This window comes from Pelophylax lessonae, assembly GCF_965119305.1.
Source record: "Pelophylax lessonae genome assembly, chromosome: 1".
NCBI classification, from domain to species: domain Eukaryota; kingdom Metazoa; phylum Chordata; class Amphibia; order Anura; family Ranidae; genus Pelophylax; species Pelophylax lessonae.
This window is the reverse complement of record NC_138768.1, coordinates 523,912,598-523,937,875: the sequence shown is the minus strand read 5'-3', so window position 1 is coordinate 523,937,875 and position 25,278 is coordinate 523,912,598. Positions and strand designations below refer to the sequence as shown.

Here is a 25,278-nt window from a genome sequence, read left to right as displayed (position 1 = left end):
CAGTCTCGTGGGTAACCTGTGATGGTTGCAGGGGTCTGCCATTAATAGCCTCAATAATCAGCGAAGAAACACGAGGCTGCAAGGGTATGAAATCCGCAGCAGCAAGCGTACTGTCAATAAATTAACCGCCAGCACCGGAGTCTACCAGCGCCTGAGTAACCATCGAACCCGCTGCCAAGGAGAGGACAGGAGCAGTTTATCTTTACAGGAAACCTGGGACGAGGAAATTCTACCAAAGATCTGCCCTCGATGAGCGTTTTCTAGACGGGTCGGACAAAATTTCAGGAAATGCCCACCAAGACCTTAATACAGGCACCGGCCCTCCCTCTTCCTAAGGGCCCACTCAGCCTCGGAAAGGCGAGTGAACCCCACCAGGACTGTAATACAGACACTGGCCCTCCCTCCTTCTAAGGGCCCGCTCAGCCTCGGAAAGGCAAGGGAACCCCAGCAGCATGGGTTCACAGCCAGACGCAGCCTCCACACGAGGCGTGGGAGGTGAGGGAGGAATGGGGGGAAAGAAGATGTAAACGTAGGAGCCAATCTGGTAGAAGGCCTCCGCAGGCGCTCCTTAAATTATTGTCTCTCCCTGAGCCTGGTATCGATCCAAATCAGGAAGGAAATGAGAGCCTTTAGCTTGTCAGGGAGATCCTAAGCCACAATCTCGTCCTTCAATGCATCGGAGAGACCATGAGAGAAAACAGCCACTAGAGCCTCACCATGGGCTCTCGTCCTTCAATGCTTCGGAGAGACCATGAGAGAAGACAGCCACAAGAGCCTCATTATTCCAGCCCATCTCTACTGCCAGGGTACGAAATTCAATGGCATACTCAGCAACGGTTCGTGTACCCTGTTGAATGGACAGGAGCAGCTTTGCAGCAGAGGCAGAGCGAGCAGGCACATCGAATATGCTACTAAAGGAGACAACAAAACCTGGGTAATCGAGTATCACATGATTATCGTTCTCCAATAAGGGATTCGCCCAGGCCAAGGCCTTATCCGAGAGCAATGAGATTCGGAAGCCCACGTTGGACCTATAAGAAGGAAACGCCTGAGGAACCATCTCATAATAAATGCCCACTTGGTTTAGGAAGCCAAAACACTGACTCGGTTCACCCTCATATCACTGCGGAAGGGGGGATGAACCAGTCATCCCTCTGGTAACAGTGACTTCAGCTGCAACTGCAAAACCAGGAGCAACAACAGGAGCAGCAGCAGGAGCAACAACAGGAGGAACCACCGGCCTAGCAGCCCCAGGAGCAAGGTGTGCTGTACATGCAAGCAACGTCTGCACCGCCGGAGCGAACTGACCCAAAAGGTGATCTTGTTGATTGAGCCTGGTAACCAGCATGGGAAGCGTGGGAGTACCTGCATTGTCAGGGTTCATGGCCCTTGCGTCACCTAAGCAGGAGACAAGTGATTATAAGAGGCAGCAGTATGCACATGTCCAAGATGGCTACCAACAGGAGGACAAGGTAAGACCTTGACATTGACATCATTGTGCTATCTCTGTGCCAGCCTCCAAGTCCAGAAGTAGACATTGACCCTTAATGATGCCTGAACAAAGATTAAGCTGGAGTGTCAGGGGGAGCACTATGATCTCTAAAAGAGATAACTAAAAGTCTGATAATGGTTTCAGTGTATAGTTTGTAAATATGTATGTAAAAGGAAGCAGCAATATTAGAGATGTAGGTTCTGCTTCCAGCACAGTATTAATAACTCAAAACAAGTTCCTACCTAAAAACTTGCTGTAGTTTTCCTTTAAGTTCCTTCTCTCTGAAGTAACCAATATGTATACTACACTTTAATGTTCCCAATGCAAATATGGTCATTGGGATTATTTTCATCTATGTTACAGATCCTCACTTCAGCATTGGCATTTCCGGGTTTGCTGTTCTATGTGATTTTAAAGTCATAAGACCAGAAATTCACATTAACACTTTACTAGAGAAATTTTATGAAAGGTACTGTAGCCGTTACTTACAGAATTTAAGGGACATCTGTACCTTGAGTCTTACAAAAATGCTGAAAAGTTGAACAGTATTTTGGCCAATGTTGAACTAAGTGAATATGTGTTACCAAACATTTTCAAACCAATTATGAAATTTAAAAAAAAGTTGACAAAGGTTCTGATCCTTTCTGAGTCTTATACAGAACTAAAATGTTTGTATGTAGTTAGGCTTTAGTTGAAGTCTGATAGAACAGTCTTAACTATTTATGATTTAATTTATCCAAAATTATTTGTTAAATGCTATAATTTACCTTCAGTAAATCAGCACACTATCAGCCAGCAAGAGGATCCTGTAATGTGGGCTCCTATTGCTGTCACATGGTGCTCTAAACATTGTAAAACTTTGATTTCTACAAATTATTGGCTGTGGAAACTGTCTTGAATAGAACTTGGAAAGAAAACATATTATCAGTGTTGTGCGAATAAGAAAATGTTCCTTTTTGCAGATGTGATCTCTTTTGACAGCTATGTGCAGATTTTCATGTGCTGACATATGCCCATTCACTTGAAACAAGCCTCAAAACTTGAGAAAAGTAACATATCTGCCCTGCTTTTAGGCAATTGGGGCACCACAATAAGTGTCATGCATGCACTGTAGCAGGGCTTGACAAATTTGCCTGAAATCTAGGAGCCAGCTAAAAAAGTTAGGAGCCAGTTTTTTTTTTTTTTTTTTTTAAACTAACAACCAAGCTTTATTTAATAAAACGGATACTAAATTTACAAATAAATCTGACTAGAACTCCACTCTCTTCTATAGCGCAATTGGATGGAAACAGACTGTCTGTCTCTTTCCATCCGATGCCATCTGATCCTATCCACGGGATGGATAGAAAATAGAATCACCATCCCTCTGTTTTTGGCGGACAGGATCAGATGGCGGCAGATTACTGCTCCATAGAGGAGAATGAAGGGTCTGATCAGGTCTGCCTGAAAAACTGACAGGCGGACCTGATCAGACAGCCCGTATGAAAGGGGCCTTCGGCTGTGGCACGGCGATGAGGAAAAAAAAAAAAAAAAAAGATTATATGTATAATTTTTTTTTTTAATAATAAGAATTGGAAAAAAAAAAAGAAAATTTTTTTTATATTTTTTTAATAATTAAAAAAAAGAAAAAATTATCATTTATTTTTTTTACATTTAAAAAATAAATTAATAATAATAACCACACTCCCTGTCCACTTACCTTTAAGCAAAGGTAACTGGACAGAGGGATGAAGCCTAAGGGCTCTTTCACACGGGCGGTCCGATCAGATCCGCCTGTCAGTTTTTTAGGCGGATCTGATCGGATACTCCATGCAGCTCTATGGGGCAGCGGGTGTCAGCGGAGACACCTCCGCTGACACCCGCTGCCATCCGCATCCGATCCTGTGCTGAAATCTGGACGGATGGAAACCCTATTTTTCCATCCGTTCAGTAATCGGAGCGGATCGGGTCTGATGAGAGCGGACAAGCGGTCCGCTCTCATCCGATCCCCCATAGAGGGCAGCGGGTGCTGAGACACCTCCCTCTCCGCTCTGCAAGCGGAGACGGAGCTGTCATCCGCCCGGCTCAGCGGGGATCGCAGATCGATCCCCGCTGAGCAACACGGATCCCCCTGCGGAGGCGGACCGTGTGAAAGAGCCCTTAAACACTTCCCTCTCATTTCCTCTTTGGAAGGAGATGGGAAGGCATTGAGAACATGCATTACTCCCGGCCACCACAAGAGGGCGCCAGTTCCCCTAGCCTCTCATCTCACAAAAGAAGGCCGAAAAGCCGGGGCCTCAATTTTTGGACGGCGCGGAAGTCCATGCACTCGAGGAGAAGGTGGGGGGCGCAAAAGGGACAGGACACCTCCTGCAGGGCACCCCAGGCGCCAGGTCGCTAATTCTAGTCGCAAATGCGACCTGGCGCCCGGGTTTGTCGAGCCCTGCACTGTAGTATGAAATGCAGGCACCTTGTTGACTTGTATATGAGCACTGGGGAGCCACTCATAATGAGTGGCAATACAATTATTCATTGCATTGGAGTGCAGTACAGTATCTTGTATGAAAAAAAAAACTGGTTTGTAAAGCACATTACTGCACATAGATAGGTGTCAATCCAGCCTCAAAGTTTTCATCACTACACACCATCTTTAAAAGCATTAGGATTCCACTGCAATGTAGACCAACCTTCCTCTAACTTAATAACAGGCATGCTATATCAAATATGTATAAATCATGCTGCTGAAAGACATTGTATATAAAATAAAACAAATATTTGTGTAATAAATACATGTGAAAGTTTAGCTTCTTACCTTCACATCTTCTGGTCCTAGAATTTCCCAGAAAATGATTCCCACAGTGAGGCACACAATGGTGGTTCTTTAGAAATGTCTGTCTGTCGCAGATTTTACATTGCAGTGATTGATCACATTCAAGACATCCAGAAGGGCATGCTGTCAAATAAAGATACTTTAGTAATACCCATATATCACATTGAGCTCTATTCAAAAATCTTTAACACAATGAGAACAACATATATTTTAGCCATGTGGCTGTAATTTTTAAATCTTAAAACAACAGTCAACTTTTTTTTTAACCAGCAATGATTCTAAGGAAAATATCTTCCCTGTGTTTGCCCATTCTTAGTGAATAACAGTGTGAGCTTGGATTTTAGGGGTCACCAATCCATTTCCCATCAGGCAAGCTACATGTGGGTTAAATGCTCTCTCTGTGTTTGAGTGTTTTCTTTCTGTTTTTCTCCCCCACAATCCAAAAACATACAGTAGGTATTCCCTACCATAACTGGCTTAAAACAAAATATCTGTAACAGTAAAAGGTAAATTAGGTTGTTAGTTTGGTCGAAGCAAGGATTTATATCAGTGGTTTATGGTCTTCATAAATTACTGCAGAATATATCAGCACTATATTTGGATAAAATAAAAGTATACTTACCAAGGCATCTACGATCAGAGTGTGACACAACATGTTGCTTTTCACATTCAGTAACACACTGTCCATCAAGCAGATAGAATGGGGCCTCACACTGACTACAATGACTAGAATCAGTGCAGAACAGGCAGTGTTCTCCACACTCTGTAATAAACAAAATGAGAAGTCAAAGTTTTTACATATGCCATAATACCAGGTACTCACACTGCGATTTTGTGTGGGTGATTTTTTGGCTAAGATTCCACGTGTCGCGCATAGTGGCCCATTCACTTGAATGGGCTGCTCTATGTGTGTTTGTCACAGCAAAGAAACTCAAAGACCAAGTTTTGGCCCTAAGCTGGGCATGTTTTTATGGGAGGATTCCCCCATCCCCATCAAGTGTGTGGATGGGGGAATCGAGTCAGTTTTTTTCATTCAATCGTTGGTGACTCATCTGTGGGATGCCTTAGGCCGGCCATACATGGGTCGAATTTTCTTTCTAAAATCTTAACTAAGAATTTTCGTTTGAATTTTGCACCATTAGTGGGCTGCAGCAATGGCCGATTTTTGTGCGGCCATCAAATTTGAGTGATTAGGCTTGTTGGAAATTTTTAGAAAAATGAACAATTTTCTAATCAATGATGAGAGAATTGTGCAATATAATCTAAAAAGAAATGCGCATGAGCGCAAGAAAAGACAATTCCCGGAAAGAAAAGAAGATTCCCGGCCACGAACATTCTTTTCTGTAGCAACATGAGGTGAAATTGAAGGCTTGGTTGGTCCTGAAATCAATGCTGGCACCATTGGATTACAAAAAGCACAACATTTCTGATTTTTGAAAGACTTAATTTATACTGGCATTCCTGAGTTAAGCTTTTCTAAGCGCAAGAGAAGTCACCTGGGGAGTATAAACAATTTTTATGCCTTCTAGATCAATTTTCCCTTATTGTTCTCATCTACTTTTAAAAAAAAAAACTAAAAAAAATTAATTTTTGTGTCATATTGGTGAAAAAATATATACATAGAAGCAGCATTTTTCCTGCTATCAAAATAAAATTGAGTCGCGCTTAACAATGCCTGAGAAGTCTCCCGCTTCCTGTGAATGGCTGCCAGAACACAGCGATGTACACTCACCAGTCACTTTATTGGGTATACCTTGCTGGTATCTAGTTGGACCCCTTTTTGCCTTCAGAACTGCCTTAATTCTTCATGGCATAGATTCAACAAGGCGTTGGAAACATTCCATTACATTATCCTGCTGGAAGTAGCCATCAGAAGATGGGTACACTGTAGTCATAAAGGGATGGACATGGTCAGCAACAATACTCAGGTAGGCAGTGGTGATTAAATGATGCCCAATTGGAACTAAGGGGCCAAACTGTGCAAAGAAAATACCCTACATCATTACACCACCACCACCAGCCTGAACTGTTGATACAAGGCAGGATGGATCCATGCTTTCATGTTGTTTATGCCAAATTCTGACCCTACCTTCTGAATGTCGCAGCTGAGATCGAGATTCATCAGACCAGACAATCTTTTTCCAATCTTCTCTTGTTCAATTTTTGTTAGCCTGTGTGAATAGTAGCCTCTTTTTCCTATTCTTAGTTGATAGGATTCCCACCCAGTGTGGTTGTCTGCTGCTGTAGCCCATCTGCTTCAAGGTTCGATGTGTTGTGTGTTCAGATATGGTATTCTGCATAACTTGGTTGTAACGAGTGGTTATTTGAGGTATTGTTGCCTTTCTATCATCTGACCTCTGACATCAACAAGGCATTTTCATCCACAAAACTACTACTCTTTTTTGGACCGTCCTCTGTAAACCCTAGAGATGTTGGTGCATGAAAATCCCAGTAGATCCACAGTTTTTTGAAATACTCAGACCAGCCCATCTGGCACCAACAACCACGCTATGTTCAGAGTCATTTAAATCCCCCTTCTTTCCCATTCTGATGCTCAGATTGAACTTCAGCAAGTAGTCTTCACCATGTCTAAATGCCTAAATGCATTGAGTTGCTGCCATATGATTAGCTGATTACCAATTTGTGTTACCGAGCAATTGAACAGGTGTACCTAATAAAGTGTCCAATGAGTGCATACTGTATGTAACTGAGTTACGCAAATTTTATACAGCGGCTGCCTCTCTAAGTGAAGGTCATAGTTCATTCGGATCTGCTTGGTCCAAACAATCTATTTTAAGTGCAGAAAGCTGGAGTTCAGCTTTAGCAATGAAATTCTCGTGCATGCTCTGTTAAATACACAGGTATTGTTTTATCTGTTTGATAAGTGCAACAAAATACCTGCTGGTCTTGACAAACATGACAAAGCCTTTATGTTGACAGGAATATGACAGGGGGAAGGGTGAGCAGTATAGCAATACTAACTGACCAGGGATGACAATTCAGTCCACAAAAGAACTGAAACATTTTGTTACTGTATATCTGTGTCAGAAATCAGCAGCTGGGAGACCAGATACATGTAGCTTCACACATAAAGTGGGACCAGACTATGTATGTACAAATACACAGGAAAAATACAAGACAAGAAGAAAACTTGGGGTGTTGATGGGAAAGGAAACAAGACTGAGAAAGGAACAAGGCAACAGGGTACTGGATACTAGGCAAGATCAAGAGTAAATGGCAACAGAGTCTGGCAGCAACACAGCAAACAGGGAACAAGGGAGGAGCAACCAAAACACCGAGGCAAGGAGTTAAAGCAGAAGTGGAATTTAAGTACCCTCCCAGGAGGTGTGGCCAGGTGAAGCTGATTGCTTTAACCTGCAGACTGCTGGGAGACACCTGCTGGTGGACACTGGAATTGCAGCAATTGGCCTAGAGCACCACAGTGCTACCAGCAGGCGAACTCAATCCTAACAATCTGTTTGATAAATGCAATAAAATACCTGTGGGTCTTATCAGAAATCCAAAAATTGTGTACACTTCCTGTGTTACAGTGCCTTGAAAAAGTATTCATATCCCTTGACATTTTCCCCATTTTGTCATGTTACAACCAAAAACGTAAATGTATTTTATTGGGTTTTAGTCCAACTTTCTGTGTGTAGCTACATGTATCTGGTCTCCCAGTCAAAGTCCAGACCTAAATCCAATTTAGAATCTGTGGCAAGACTTGAAAATTGCTGTTCACAGATGCTCTCCATCCAATCTGACAGAGCTTGAGCTATTTTGTAAAGAAGAATGGGAAAAAACTCACTCTCTAGATGTGCAAAGCTGGTAGAGACATACCCAAAAAGACTTTCAGCTGTATTTGCAGCGAAAGGTGGTTCTACAAAGTATTGACTCTGGGCTGAATACAAATGCACTCCACACTTTTAAGATATATTTTTGTAAAAACATTTTGAAAATCATTTATCATTTTCCTTCCACTTCACAATTATGTGCCACTTTGTGTTGATCTATCACAAGAAAATCCCAATGAAATACATTTACATTTTTGGTTATAACATGAAAAATTTCAAGGGGTGTGAATACTTTTTCAAGGCACTTTATTCCAAGGAGCCCAATTAGCCCCTCCCAGTTCTTATATTGGGACTCTAGAACAAATAGCCTCTATGTTGCGGGGGGAATATGATAGTGATACGCTTTGAGCATGTTGACAAAGGACAGCTGCGCAGGATTAACACCACTTACACCACAAAAATGCTGTGTGTAGTCAACCCATCAATAGGAGGGGGGGCTCGGTGCATTTCTTGCACATAATCAGGTATTTTTATGTATTTGCAAGGTCATTAAATGGATAAAACCTAGGAAAACTAGCATGTATTGTAGATATGCTTTTTGCTTTAAAAAAAAAAAAAAGAAAAAAACACTGTTTTCACATTTGTCAGCCTAATATAGGGGATTTAAGCTGGGAATGTATTAAAACACTCTACCAGATTAAAATATTATATGTCCCTAAAGCTCAACTGAACTCTCTTGATATACAACATATTACTGTAATGTACCATAACTGGACTACATATAAAGTAATACCTTTGTTGCCCTTTTAATCTTTTATTTAGCTGCTAAGTCCTCCAGAAAGGGTGAAAATACCCTGTGCTCAATGGCGTAGCATCAGGGGTCATAATTGTGACCCAGTCCATGCTACATGGGGTCTGTGCGGCCTTCCTGTCACATTAGGTTTTAGAGCGGTGAAGAAAACTGTAGGCATGTTGCATTGTTCAGCCCCGCTTTACAGGAGAATACAGAGAAAACATCTGCAGCAGAGGGAGTCCATAGACAGGAGGGGGTGATTGGTGCAGCAGGGGGTGGGGGGTAATTTATAAGTACTAATTCCCTGAATGGCTCTCCATGCAGCAGCTAAAATCTGCTTCTACTCCTCTCCCTCCTGCAGGGCATCAGTACTAGTAAATGCCCCCTCCCCCCAAAAGAGATTATCCTCTCCTGTCTCCTATTGTATCCCCCCACTGCCTGGGCCCCCCTGTGGAGAGCGGAAGAAAGGGTCCGGTAAATATGTAATTTACTAGCCCCTTCCTTTTCTGAATAAAAAGAGTGAGTGATCGGTAACGATCACTCATTCTGTTCATTCGGTAGCGATGACTGTGTTTATTCATAACTGAAGCATAGTAAACAGTGTTTACTATGTGTAATGGTGTATAACTCCTGCGCTACCACTTGTGCTCTAACATTACATATACATATAAATTAATGTGACATTAATGATGGGTTGCAGCTTGCATCGAATGGTGTTCAACTAAACAATAAACAAATAAGATAAGGAGGCCGCGGAGTCTGTAGGAGTGAGGACCGGAAGTGATGTCATACCAGGAAGATTGCCTGTGTAATTTTTTATTGATGTAAGCAGAATTTTAAGCATAAATAAACCACATGGCATTTGAGTGCACCCCAGTATACAGACCACACATTCTTAAAGGGACCACAGCCCCATTACTTAGGAGGAAGATCTAGATGAATAAGAATACCCTGGTGAGTGGGAGACCTTACTACAGAATACCCTGGGATTTTGGAATATCAATCTGACTAGAGAGAAAGGGAGCTGGATATTACTGCACATGCGTGTATACTACATTACTGAGGTGAGGGTACTGACAGCACTGAGGTGATTGGGGAATAGGCTTGAAGATTTTTGTAAAGAAAAAGTCACGTTAATTTCACTTTTATGAACTGCAACACCATTGTTTTTTTTTATTATTGGATCATTATTATTCACTATTTATTGTTAAGGACATGTACAGTATATACAGACAGTAGATACACTGTTCAATTTAATGTAACTATCTGTATGTAATCTCTTACATTACATCTAGCGCGGCATCTTTTTCCTATTTGTTTAGTGTTTAATATGCTTTAGTTTATAAATGAGCATGAGCCTCTGTGCAGAGCTCCCTGTTTATTTATCTTCAGTGCAGCTGAGACTGCAAGGAAAGGAGTTGAAGAATCTGTGTCCTCAATTCCTTTCTCTGTCACAAAATTGAGACATCACGGGTCTGTTAAACCCCTGACTTTTCACCAAAGCCCTCCCCCTCCATCAGTGCTATTAAAAAAATTATGAAAAATAATAAAAAATAAAATAGTAAACATAATTAAAAATAAAATAGAAAAAAATCATAAAATAATAAAAAAGAAAAAAAAAATACTGACACCATCCACCATGGGTCGGAGCTTGAGGGTTCACAGGGGTCACAACGTTGACTCCGTTCATGCTCCAGGGGGCCCTTTTGACCTGACTGTCACATTAGGTTTTACACTGTGTTGCTAGGAAAAAGTGCTTGCTGCATCACCCTGTCTAGGTCCTAGGCCCTCTGAGTTTCCGGGTTTCACCTACACAGGGTCATGGGGCAAGCCATTTCCCTCCACCGTTGCACAGTACAGCCCTCCCCACACTGCTCGACTGTGCACATGCACACAAGGTGGGGGCAGGCAGGTCACACTTTGAGCTGCCGGATGAAAGCGGTGGAATTGCATGTGAATTTTAAAGTTAGAGGGCCTCTTTCTCACATAAGCCCACTACTTTCCCCTGGCAGCTCAGAGTGAAGCGGCGGGAGGTAGTGGGGGGCCCCAGGTCAACTTTTTCATTGGGGCCCACAAGCTTTAAGCTACGCCTCTGCCTGTTCTGGCAACTTGTAAGAGATTCGGATCACTGTTCGCATACACAATGCTACGTTCTGGGTCTCTAGGTTTTGCTTTCTGAACAGCACTGTTAATTGGGGTAGTGCTCAGGTGAACATGGCAGACCTCTGGAGGTCCAGGTGCTGCACTGTGTGTAAGAACAGCCATATGACTCTGACAGGAAGAATTTGCAGACCAGGAACAAGAAGAGGAAAGATGGTGCCTGAGTCCTGATCCCTCCATCCATCCATCCCTTCCACCCATTGTTTCTGAGCTATAATAAGGAGGATAGGACAAGGACAGCCAACCAAACTGGTCATCCATAGGAATCCAGGAAGGTATATTTAAAGGAAAACAGGACCGATGATCTGGATTTAAAGCAGACAGAGGCCAAAGGGAACAACATCCATTTAAAACCTGGATATATACCAGAGGCATATTTTTCTTGCCTTGAAGGTGAGAGTTTAGCGCACATAGAGGTGACACACAAGGTGGAGGAGACTAAGTCACTTTATTTATCCATTGAAGCACGTTCACAAAGGAGAAAATATACACACGTTTATACTTGGAAAAAACATTTTTTTGGACTTGATTCCTGAAAAGACTCTTTATTTTAGGCATTTTAATAGCGTTGTTTACTTATCGTTTCCACCTATTAGAATCACTGTATAACACTCTATAAGGCAATTGGAAGAAGCATGCAGCACCTTTTATGAGCCCCCATATATCTATTTTATTTTCATTCACCGGATTTTAATTTTATAATTGTGTTTGTTTATTTATGGTTTATTTCATCATTGTAACTGTGAAGGAAGACTTTTAGGTATTTGGTTTATTTATTGATATACACATCGTTCTAGTAAACACTACGCACTTTTATTCAATCATTTATTTACTCATCACCTCGTTAACGATATTTGAGCATACCCCCAACACTGAGCACTTTTTTCACCGACATATTTGCACCTTATACCTACCCATCATATTAGAGATCTAGTTAACATCTAACCCCTGAAGCGCACCACTACCCCCATAACCATATGACTCTCCTATGTTCAGCCAGCACAGGATATTTTAACTCTTACTACAGTACCTAAAAGCTAAAAAAAGGAACCGGACATGTTTTCAATTTGCATTTTTAAATATATTAGTTTACCATTTATATGAATCTTTTTTTTAATGCAATATTCAATATTCAATATCAAGGATTATGTTTATTTTATGGACAACCCAGCCACATAATAAAATCAGCACATGATTATTATTATTATAATGCATGTGGAATATACTTAGAACTAACAAGAAGAACAACTTAGGGAGGAGACCAGAATGAAGCAGAGCTAAAGCATATTAAAAAATGATGAATATACCAAGAGACAATTGTAATATGAGGAGGATGTTAAGATGAATGAAAATACCAGAGAAGGAGAGAAGAAATTAGACTTTAGATGACAGTGGAATGCATTAATATTTATATAGGAGATGCTGATGACCTGATTATCTCATGGCTAGGGAGGAAACAGGGGAAAGAAGAAGTACACTGTAAAAGGTCATCAATGAGGAGTTAATAAATAATGGATTGTCAGTCAGCCAAGGTTATATCTGCAGGAGGTAAAAACGTCCATGAATCTAGTATTTCATGTTTATTTCCAGAACGGGAGCATCATTACTTCTCTATGCAGTAAATAAATGTATGCAAATTCAATTTCCAGTACGTTAGCTATACAGATGGAGTTGCTCTGGCAGTCAGTTATACATACAGAAATGAAGAGGAGGCCATGAAATGTGGCACTTGCTGTCGGGAATGGAGGTATATATAAACAAATTAAAGCCCTCTGCTGTACCCCTGGCTATAACCATATTATTGTTTGGTAATGTACTCTGTTTTTCAATTCCAGATATAAAATACAATAAAACCATATGTGTCAGGCACTTAGGGGGAGTAGTTTACAGTAAGAAAGTCCAAAAGCAGTCCTAATGGCAAAATAGACATATATCTGCAGCCATAAACTAAGTATGTGGGGATTTGGACAGATGTAAGTTTGTAAAAATACAGTGTGAAAGGGTAGAGAAGATGGTAATAGTATGATTACTTAGCATACTTTAAAGTGAACCTGCACTATACCCATGCCAGTTTACTTACAGTGGACCTGAAGGATGCAGGTTCAGCAGGAGCACTTGCTATAGTTTGTAAATATGCATGGCATACTTGCGCATTATTGCAAACTCGCCATTCAGTTTGCTTTCCTCCAGCAAAGACAATTTGAAACGTTCCCTCAACACTTCATAGCCACCACCACTGCCATCTTCATAGAACATTTGCCAGTGTTTTCCTTTTTCAGCCATAGGGCTACCAGTGATGAAACAACTCCTGCATAAGTGTGATGGAACTGCATTATCCCAACACTAGGCTCTACTCTTCAAAATGTTCAAACTGTGTAGGTATTTAAAAACATCCTAGTAAAAGGAAAGGACCTTTTCAGCCCTCCATTGCTTATACTGTTTGCTCCCTGTGCTGACCCATTCAGTTACTGGAGAAAAGCAAAAAATAAATAAATTGCGTAAGTCAATTTGGTGGAAGCTTATACAAAGTTAAGGACCTTCCCCCCATCATTACTTAAAAGTGTCAGAATGTGCAAGGAGCTAGAGAGAGTCACGTGTTCCCCCATACCCATAAGTATTGGATATTGTTTTAATTCACAACATTGTTGTCCTCTTCTGAAAATGCTAATTGTTTGTCTGTCTTGGTCTTCAATACTTTAGGTCATTGGCCTTTAACAAATATTCAGCAGTAAAAGATCAGAATGAAATGTCAGAAAATGGCACCCTCTATATCTTTCTAAGTTTGCATTGTTAGAAATCGAATAAATTTAATTTAAAAAACTATACCTGTAGTTTGGCTGGTTCACTATGCTCAAAAATTAGAAGATACACACTGAAAAAGTACCTCTGCAGGTGTCCCGATGTTTGTAGTAGGAGGGTGGGCAATGCTCAACACAAGCTCCATTATGAAGGACGTAGTGCTCCATACACTGCAGGCAATCAGTGTTCAAAGGGCCCTTGCAGGCATTGCAGCTCCAGTCACACTCTGCATAAATAAAGGAAATATTAATTAACAATGTGAAAAGCTTCAGCTCTCATTATAATTTGGAATGTCATATTCTAAAAAGACTAAATATTATATCAAAAGAATCAGTCACTGTATCCAAGGGAATCGGCTCACTGCTTAAATTCCTGAATGAGCACATTGTGTCCACATTGATTTCATACATCCCTCGACATTCGGTTATGCCTTTGACATGTTTTGTTTGGCAGTAAACACTACATATCAAACCCTGACAAGAGTTGCTCTGGGGCAGATAAAGGGACTGACTAAAAATGCATCCATAGGGAAACTGAGGTCCAGTGGACTAGATTATCTTTTTATATTTTCCAGGATATGCTTACTGACTACAGTACATACATACAAAAAAAAAAGTGTTTTTAGGGTTTAATGTATTTTTTGGACTTGACCTGTGGTGGACTATGCATGATTTGCAGTTACAGTAAAGTAAGAGATATTACAGCAGTCCTTTTGCCTGTTTGCATGGGGCATCTATTTGTTATATATATACTGCGGCAGGGTGGTCCGCCTGCGCAAAATCACGTACATGTATGGGATTTTGTGCATGAGATGTAGGGGGTGCAAGCGCGCCACCGGAGTGTTGCTTCCACTGTGATTAGAGATGTGATCTTTTGGCGGAATGACAGAACCGCTGTGTTCTGTCAGGAAGTAAAAGAGAGATCTTGTGTTTCGGCTAAGCTGAAACACAGATCTATTTTCTCCTCTAGTGTATCCCCCACAGTTAGAAAGCACTCCCTAGGAGCACACTTAACCCCTTGATCGTCCCAGGTGTTAACCCCTTCCCTGCCAGTGTCATTTATACAGTAACAGTGCATTTTTTTAGCACTGATCACTGTACTGGTCCCCAAGAAGTGTCACTTAGTGTCACTTAGATGTCGCAGTCCCGCTAAAAATCGGTGATTGCCACCATTACTAGTAAAAACTATAGAAAAAAATAAAAAAAGTCCATAAATGTATCCCATAGTTTGTAGATGCTATAACTTTTGCGCAAACCAATCAAAATACACTTTTTTTTTTTTACCGAAAATATGAAGCAGAATACATATTGCCCTAAACTGAAATTTTTTTATTAGGTATTTTTTTTCTAGTAAAAAATATTGTTTTTTTTTTTCAAAATTGTGGTTTTCTTGTTTGCTCTATTTGTGGGGAAAAAAAAGACATTCATTTTACTTGGGTACAAAGTCGCATGATCACGCAATTGTTAGTTAAAGCAACGCAGTGCCCTATCTCAAAAATGGCCTGGTCAGGAAGGGGGTAAAACCTTCCAGGGCTGAAGTGGTTAAAGTGTCACTAAACCCACATAAAAAAAAAAACTAAAAATAAATGGTGTATTACATGCTATTTATGCTCATTCAGTCACTATGAGATTATTTTTCTGTATTCTGCAAAAAACTGATCCTGCTTCTCTCTATCTCCAATAATCACATATAGACTTTAGTAATAAGGCTTTTTGTTGTGGCTATACTGTCCAGAACAGGAACAGAGGAGAAAGAGGCCACTGAAGCCAAACTTTGAATTTTCATAGCATGTCTTAATTGCAAATATAAAAAAAAAAAAACATTTTTGGTCTAGATTATATTCAGTGCAGAGTTGTTGATACGTTTTCAAGACCACATTAGAGTATTGTTGTATCAGGGTAGTAATCACTGCACGCTCCCATCTAGAAAATCCTTTGAGTTGTAAAATCTTCAGAAATGCTCTTTTTAACCATAGTGGCATAACTCTAGTATATCGTGAAATACCCAGTGTATTTTTAGTGGACTGCCAAACCTTAAAACCAGGGGTGGAATGAAATAAGACTGCTTTGTGCCTTTCTGCAATCCTTAAACCATATTTAAAACGAAAAACAGAAATGTATTTTTTTTCAGGATTTTCTCCCTTTATTTACACTTGATAATCCTTCAAGAAATACACTTTCTGTCACTGGGAACCAATGCTCACTCCTCCAGTGTATCTAAGGAGGGAGCATATTGTCACATAGGCTAGACTTCAAGCATGTCTGCCTCTGTTCATCTCTATAACACTGTTTGTACTCTGTTCATCTATCAAGAAATGCAAGGACATTGAATTCTGGCAAGATCAACCAGCATTTTCTGTACTTGCTAAAAATTAAAATGAATAAAGCCAGTACATACGTAAAGGTCAACTGTACCTTTAATGCCCAACTATAATCACAGAAATTGACATTCAGTCAGTCATTCACATAGTTTTAATATTCTGTTATATTAGTTGTGCAGTATGTCTAAATATGACTGCATAGTCAAATAGGCAGCATAGTTTGAATATGCTGCCACGTACACTCCATAATCAAACAGATCTGATCAGGCACATCCACTTAAGATCTATGGCTAGGTTCACACCTGTGCAGCTCTGTGAGCCCTGTTTTGTGTGGGCATGGCAGCCCATTCATTTGAATAGGCTGCTGTGCCTCCAGAAAATGCAGGGAAAAGGTCCCTGCACCTCTTTTCCACCATGGAAAACACAAATGCACTGCAGTACGGTTCCCAGTATGGGGAAAACTAGCTGCGTTTTCCACTGTGTGGGGATGCCATTAGGATTAAGGAGTGTGAACCTAGCCTACAAGTTATTCTGAGGATGCATCCAATGAGGGGTGAGCCTTGTACTTTTTTAGACCAGGCATCCCAGCTCAGCACTAGCCACCGTCCTGTGTATAACATATTAGGTGGTTGAGCCTCTAAACAGATTTTTCACTGCTGAGGATCTCAGCACTGTAGCAGCAGTGAAAGAAGTGTAGTTATATTGCACTTTGTAAGTGACTTTGTCCCAAAGCTTAGTGAGTGAAGTGAAGCTCTGCTGATTTCCATCATTTAATCATGTTAAAGCAAAAATGCTTTTTTTTTTTTTCTTTTTTTTCTTTTACTTGCATGTGATTGTTTTTTCTTTGCAATGAATTGGTTCTGGGGCAAATTCCCTTTCAAAGTGAACAGACTATAAGCAAATCAACCCCATAGTGTGCATACCTGTTCCAGGTTAGTGGTTCAAAAGATAGCAATTCTATTGAATCAGCCATGATAGTACTATTTTAAGGAGCAGAGCTCAGCTGTGACAGCCTACATCACACATGTCAAACACAAGGCCCGTGGGACTAATCTGGTCCTCCAGGGCTTATCAAGTGGCCCCTGCACCCAGTTCTGCAGCCAGAACATGGTGAAACTCCATTCTACCACCTCCAGCTCCGGCCCTTCGCTCCCCGCTGTCACTTGCAAACACAGCAGCTCCCGGAAGTAACAGACCCTGCACACACCAATGGCAGGGACGGATCTCCAGAAGCCAAGAGAGAAAATGACTTCTTTGAAAGGCGAGGCAAAGCCGCATACACAGCTAGGTACTAGAGCCAGGCCAGGTAGGAGAGAGCGATGCAAGAAAGCTTTGGGTGGGTTGGATTGCACACGGTGCATAATGCACCCCTAAACCCTACACTCTGTACCTAATGCACTCCTGAACTCTGCACTCTGTATGTAGCGCACCCTAAATACAACTGGCCCTTTGAGGGCAATCATACTGCTTATGCGGCCCTTTGATGAAATTGGGTTTGACACCCCTGGCCTACATGTTCCCATTCGGATAGGTTTCTTTTAGATTGTGTAGCAAATCATACTCATATTTTAACAATTATTGTTTCCTTATTACTCACAAAAATATTAAAGAGTACAATAGGAAAATAGCGGGGAAGGTTTGTCTATGTGTTGTTTCTATGTGGTTTGTTTATGTACTAGACACATTGTATACCAGAAAGCATACCAAGAATTGCTAATACTGTGATATACTGTAATAGAAGCCAATGTTCTGAAAATATATATTCTTAACTTGGAAAAGATACTGCATGCAGTATAATGCAAACCACTATTACTGCAGTGCCAATGTCAATGTTGTATATAATGTGGCAAGGATTAAAAGTAGAACAATGTATCCACATACAAGAAAACAAAACTGGTAAATTAAAGTGGTTGTAAAGGCAGAAAGATTTTTTTTATCCTAATGCATTTTATTTATTAAAGTGGTTGTAAACCCACTTTGGTGACATTTACCTATATTAAGGCTTACCTATAGGTGCTGTTAATATCTCCTAAACATGCACCGTTTAGGAGATATTTACAGTGCATGCAGTCGATGACGTCCTCGGCGCATGCGCTCTGAAGGAACGGCCACCCGTGCCGTTCCTTCAGAGCCAAGTGCTGTGAACAGCGGCTCCCGCGCACATGCACAGGAGTGATGTAATCGTGCCTCCGGCCAATCAGATGGCCGGAGGATGTGAACAAGGAAGCAGGGCGGCCGGACATGTCAGCCGCCCTGTCGCTGAGTGGGCGGCACTGCAAGGGCTTCGTTTTAAGGTAAGTATTTCATAATGAGCTAGTATGCGATGCATACTAGCTCATTATGCCTTTGTCTTTACAGGTTTTTTTTTTCTACTTTTTTTTGGGGGGTTTAGTTTCTCTTTTAAGATATATAGCACCCTACAGGTAGGTGCTAGGTAAAAGTATAGTGGGCCTTGGCTGCCTAACAGCAGGGCCATGATTTCAGCTGGCTGTCATGTCTCCCAGGTGTGTCTGCTGAGAGGGGAGACTCCCCACTGGCTCCATGAGAGTGTTCTCATTGAGCAGTGGAGGAAACCCAGAGACACACTCAGACCTGTATCTACCCCAGAAGGCAGATTCTGCCGCAGAGGATTCTGGGAGTGGGTATAAGTTTTGAGGGAACGCATGACTCAGCGTCTTTGGTGGGAAGCAGAGTCCCAGGAGGGATAGTACGGCTGTCTCTCCTCCTGTCATAAGGATCGGGTGTCTCGGGTGGCTGCCTAGGAATCCAGAGAATGCCGAGTTGAGCTGCAGAGGGGATCCGGTGTGCCGAGGACCAGTGGAGGAAGAGGGATTCAGTTCCAGGAAAGCCTGCAAAAGTTGTGAGTCTGTGAACTGCCCCTAGGGGTCTGCCAAGTGTAGAGGGGACCACTCCAGAGAAGGTTCCAGGGATCCAGGAGTCAACTAGCTGTAAAGGAGCTAAGGGCCAGTTGGTTTCCACACACACAACCTTCTTTAATCCCCTTTTTCTCTTCAGAGCTGTAAAGGGGGTGCCTAGTCAGAGGACCCTGAAGTGTTAGAGGGGGTACCTAGGCAGAGGACCCTGAAGTGTAAAAGGGGGCATCAGTGGTTGGGCCCAGAAGAGTCAGTGTACAGTGTGCAGTGCTATGAGTTAAGAGTTGCAGCAGCACAAGAAGTGACAAGGAGCTACCTCAGCCAGTGAAGGGTTGGAGGGAGCTGTTCAGTGACTTTTGAGCTAAATCGAGTGTCAGGAGTCAAGAGTTCTACAGCCCTGGATCTTCTGAGTTAACAAACAAGTTAAAGTCAAGGTTCCAGCACTAAATAAGCAAAGCAGTCATTTCAAGCGTCAGGAAGCGCTGGTTGGCATTCAGTTGGCGTCAAGACAGCGCTAGCGGGCATTTTTGTACAAAGTCCTAGTTAAGCCTAGAAGAGCCAGAGGAGTATCCCACTAATTTCCTTCTCCCATCCCCAATATACAATAAACAAAACAAACCAAAGATGCCGGAATGGTCATTGTTTCAGTTCTCACACCTGGGTTCACAACTTAAATGTGTTGGAAGTGTTACCGGTACTAATGGCAGACCACATTCCTACATATATAAAAGCCTTCTGTGTGCAGCAGCACCCCCCCCCCTCAGCCCCTCTAATACTTACCTGAGGTCCATCTAGATCCAGCGATATTGCAGGACTGTCCGGGACTCCCCTCCTTACTGGCTGACACAGCAGTGCAGCACCACTGCCTCCCGCTGCTGTCAAAGTCAGCCAACAAATGAGGAGAGAAAGGGGGTGGGGCCTGGCCACGGCTCCATGTCTGAATGGACACAGGGAGCTGTGGTTTAGCTTAGGTGCCCCCATAGTAAGCTGCTTGCTATGGGGGCATTCAACAAGAGGGAGGGGCCAGGAGCATCAAAGAGGAACCTGAGAAGATGGGAATCTGGGCTGCTCTGTGCAAAACCACTACACAGGGCAGGTAAGGATAACATGTTTGTTTTTTTAACTAACTTCAAATGGGGAAATTACTCCAATCTGTTTTTTTTTTAATTGGTGAGTCAATTTACAGTAAACCGATTGTTTTATTTCTGTAGGGTGAAGAAAGGGAGGGTAAGGAAAACACAAATAACATAATTAATATGAAAACTAAATTGAAGTACATTTTATGGTTTTACAACAAAATGAAAACAAGAGAAATTCAATGTGCACTCCAGGGCATCGCCCCCCATTTTACTCCATTGTTATTTATTGAGCATATTGAAGTTCAGTAGTAATCACCTATCTTGGTGGAAAAACAGGAAGAAGCATGTTATAAGTAGTCCTCAATAACAGCACATAGTAAGAGAATTCAGAAGGCAAATTTAGACAGGCAAATTCAGTATCTAAAGCCCCGTACACACGTACCGATCGTCGGCCGAAAAGCTTCGGCCGACGACCGATCTGCCGATTGTAGGCTTGTTAGTATGATGCCTCCGACAGCCGACAACGCACATTAGGACGAAAAGAATCTGTCATGCAAGCATTAAAATTTTTGTATGCCGACACCAGAGCGGCCGATTGTTCGCCAGTCAGTACAGATTTCAGCCGACAGACCGCAGATTTGCAAGACTGGGCATGCTCAGAAAAGGAAAAACACAGGGAAAGTTAACCATTACATGACATCACTTCTGCAGTCGGCTGTAGTCAGCGGACAAAATTCTTGTGCAGTCTTTTGCACTTTTCAACAGACACCGACAGCCCTGGACAAAAGACGGCCGATCGTTCGCCGACGATCGGTACGTGTGTACGGGGCTTAAGCAGATACAACATTCCAGAGTTTGACACAATAGGCAAGTTCATACGGTGCCCAACATATCACATTATACTGTCTATCCTTGTACTTTCAATAAAAGTTTTCATTCATATAGAGTGACACATGGTAAAGAACAGCATTTTTATGATAACCCAGCAGTCTCATAAAGCAGTCTTTTAGGAAACCGAGCACTCATAACATACAATAATCTAACATAACAAACTCTTGTGACAATGGCAGTCTGCTGTAACCTACAAATTGTATTCTAATCTTACTGAAGGTTTGTGAGTTATAAATCAAATGTATTTGGAAAGCTTTAAACTCCAGCATAACATATTTAGATTTGGATAGAGAAGGGAAGAGATAGAGCCTCTGTCAGGTTCTTATTCCTAGCAAGAGAGATCTGAGAAAGCAGTCATTGCCATCATACAGTGGCTTCAAAAAGTACACACCACTATTTACTGTATGCAAATCCCCTCCACATAATAACTTAAAGTGTTACTAAACCCAGGATCCTGCATTTACTGTATCTGGTCTCCTACAGTACACAGAACATGGAAATGCAATTATTTTAGTAAATATAAACTGCTAAATACCTTTTTTCATCAGCTGTATATAGTAGTTAGAGCAATCTTGTGACTTGTATCAGTGAGTGCTGATAGCTTGAAGGAGGAATTTTCATTTCTCTCACGAAAGTCCTATCAGGCTTTAAGACCCATGATTCTCTGTTTAAACATATCTGGACAGTGCTGATTGGCCATATGCTGATCACATGTACCCTCCCAAGAAAAAAAAAAAACTCTCTAGTAATACACACCAAACTGGGCAGCCTGACTCTATAGACTCTGTAAATATTAGGTTATTTTTTTGGGGGTCTGTGGAAGAAGGAGAGGATCAGAGAAGACAGGATCGAACAGCCTTTTTACGCAATGCAGAGGATTAACCCCTTAGGATCCACACTAAGTGGTATAACAAGCATGCTTTACTGCATATACAGACTGATTTTACTGTTGTGCTTTAACTAACACATAATCATTCACCTGGGGTGGCATCTTTATTGTTAACAAAGTGTTCTATATTTCAATTTCCATCACCACCACACGCTGTTCACCACAAACTGCATTTCTTAGTAGTGTTTATTTTATTTTATATTTTCCAGGATTGTTTCATTTATCCATTTTTTCATAGCATTTTTTCTGTATAACTTTATATATGGTTACTTTAAGGAGGCATGCTTCATATGCATCGATATCCTCTACATGAGACCTAGATACATGTTTTCCTTTATTGCCATTTCGGCGGTGCATGTATGTATTTCATATTATCTAAATCGAGGGACTTCTCTCTCTTTCTTTTTCCTTTAAAGAGGTTTTATAGTTTGTACTAGGAGAGATCATCCCAGCAACTCACATGCATTTTATGGATATGGCTTCCTATTTCTTATTTTGCTCTACATTTTTATATTTATTTTTATTTTCTTTAGCTTTTGCTTTGTCTTTTTCTTTTTCTTCTTTTTTTCTTTTTCTACATTATCTTTGTTATTATTGCTTTTTGCCTTGTTGTGGGTGGTGTCTCCATACATGAAATTTTGCTGGGCTGTTTCCATTTGTGAACTGGGTGTGGATGACTTGCAGCTGTGTGCTCAATTAACGATGATCAAGGATGAGCTCAGGAAGTGTTAGCCACTATTTAAGCAATATCTCTTCATGTATGTGCATGGTTACGACTAAGCGGACGTTTATCCGTGAAACGTGTCAACTACTATGCGTTCATCTCTTGTCTCTGACTGTATTATGGATACACTTTGAATTGATTTTTCTTTTGGATACGAATAAAACAGATTTTATATTTTTCACCTTCAAGTTGGAGTGCGGCTATTTCTCTCTATACATTACAGTTGCCTGGACTGCGGATCCTTGCTGCACCTTATTTTGATGGTTGGGATTACCTTATCACTGGAGCGGTTCTTTTGCCCTTTCTGCTGATCTGTGACTGTATCATTGGGTTGCCAAGTGTGATGAAGATGACAGGGGCTGGGGTGTTAGCAAGGTATCAGTGGGTTGTAGGGTGTGATGAAGATGAGGAGGATGACAGGGGGTGGGGTGTTAGCAAGGTATCAGTGGGTTGCCAGTTGTGATAAGGATGACAGGGGGTGGGGTGTAAATAAGGTATTAGTGGGTTGCCAGGTGTGATGAAGATGAGGATGACAGGGGGTGGGGCGTTAGCAAGGTTGCAGTGGGTTGCCAGGTGTAATAAAGATGAGGATGGCAGGGGGTGGGGTGTTATCAAGGTATCAGTGGGTTACCAGGTGTGATGAGGATGAGAATGAGGATGACAGGGGATGTGGTGTTAGCAAGGTATCAGAGGGTTGCCAGGTGTGATAAAGATGACAGGGGGTGGGGTGTTAGTTGCCAGGTGGGATGAGGATGACAGGGGAGAGAGAGAGAGAGAAAGGAAAGCCACAGAAAGAGAGAAATAAGGATCACAAATATTAAAAAAAGAAAACTCCGGGTCTATGGAACCCAAAAAGGCTAAATACATGGAGGTTTTGATGACTAGGTTTGTATGAGGTTTAAATGGTAATTTGTCCAGTACGCCAGATAAGGTCCGGAATTTCCCATCTATGGGCAAACGTTTGTTTGTCTTGTGACGATCTACCTTACTAATACCTTTCAATACATTCTTCGCCGGGTAAGCCCTGAGGAAAGGAGAAAGGTTTGGAGCAGATGTCAAGTCGTGGTGTTGTATGCCAGACAAGTAAAGTTTGATCGTGTTATATGAAAGTCTGAGCTGAAAGGTGGTAAAAAGCAGCGAATGTGACCATGGTTTAAACTGAGCGATCGTGTAAGTCGAATTCTACTGAGAACCTTGGAAGATGGTCATGGCTCTGTCGTAAGCCCTCATGGTGTTCGCAGATAAGGCTACCCGAGACAATTTGTCACTGTGTGCCAAAACCCGGGCTAGTCCAGGATCAACTTGTCGAACTTGGGGAACTTGTGATGTGTACGCAGAAGAGGAAGAACTGAAAGGTGGCCGCCAACCAGGTCAGTATGCGAACTAGCCTCATAATGATCAAAGAAGATGAACGGCCCTTATCGATTACGTCGCAGGCTGCCTTGTTGACACTGTAACACTTCACAGTCATTCCTGTCCAGGATTTGCCCCATGCGAAAGCCGCCGTCACTATCAGGTAAATTCCTAATAAGGCCGAAATCTCTTAACCAAGAGTTTTATATGTTGCTGCAAATCCGGTACTGGCGGCTGCGTCCGTCCAGAAACTGGGGATTGGGCAGATATCAGTGGGATGAACATGGAGACCCCATTCCAGTGTTCCAGGAATTCCATCCACATGGCCAGGTCTGCCCTAGCCAGGGAATCTAAGTGACCAATATGTTCAACTGGAAGGCCTGGTAATAAGCCCAATAGCCTAGAAGTAAATTACCTACCTTGGGGAATAATGCGCGTCGCGAAGTTCAAAGAACCTACAAGGATTGTAGATCCTTACGAGTAAAAGTTCCAAATTGTAGGAACTTGACTACGTCCTTGCGAAAGCGCCCGAGCTTGTCCATGGGGAGACTAGACTGCGTGGTGTCGGAATCGAGTGTGATGCCTAGGAAGTCTAGTCTAGTGGTGGGTTCATTAGTCTTGTCTAGTGACAGGGGGACGCCTAAGGTAGTAACAGTGCTACAGTGCCTTTGAGACTGACAGGGTTGCAGTCGCTATGTTCGACCAACAGGAAATCATCCACATGATGTAACACTGTGGGGCACCTCGAGACATTGAGGAGGAACCAGCAGAGAGTCTCAGCAAATGTGTCGAATCTTCTCAGGGTTCTCTAGGCCCCATATGTGAGACCAACAGCAAAGTAACATTCCTCTCCCCTTGACACCATGAACATGCCATAAGGAGGGACGAATGGGTAACAATTTGAAGGCGTTGGAGTTATCGGACTAACTGAGCCATGCGGCCCTACCTGCCTTCAAGATTGCTTGAATGGCATTATCCACGGTGATATAGTAAAGAGAGAATTTGGTTGATGGAATGAGGGCAATTCAGGCTTGGGTTAGTGGACAAACGAGGAGCAGACAGATCAATGACAAGATGTTTTTAATGGAATATACGCTAGTGGCTATCCCAATTGGATTTGTGCGCCAGGAGGCTTAGAAGGGCACATGGATTTGGCATGGGCCCGAAAGCATATGGAACAGACGTGCAGTAGTCTGCAGGCGCTAAAATTACAGGCACCTCCATTAAGGTTATGGCATAATTGAGCCAAATAGGAATAAAGTAATATTACAGCAGAGAAGAACCATGCTGTTATACATTTTA

General features: G+C 41.9%; 1 protein-coding gene across 1 annotated transcript in view; it reads right to left on the bottom strand.

Moving 5' to 3' along the window:
- The window catches only part of FRAS1 (Fraser extracellular matrix complex subunit 1), an 843,167-nt gene that overhangs the window by 280,106 nt on the left and 537,783 nt on the right, over positions 1–25,278 (bottom strand). The window contains exons 24-26 of the mRNA XM_082266873.1: positions 13,933–14,073; positions 4,924–5,064; positions 4,284–4,424 (exon numbers count right to left, since the gene is read on the bottom strand). Of these exons, the coding sequence (XP_082122999.1) occupies positions 4,284–4,424; positions 4,924–5,064; positions 13,933–14,073 (423 nt within the window). The remainder of the gene's footprint in view (positions 1–4,283; positions 4,425–4,923; positions 5,065–13,932; positions 14,074–25,278) is intronic.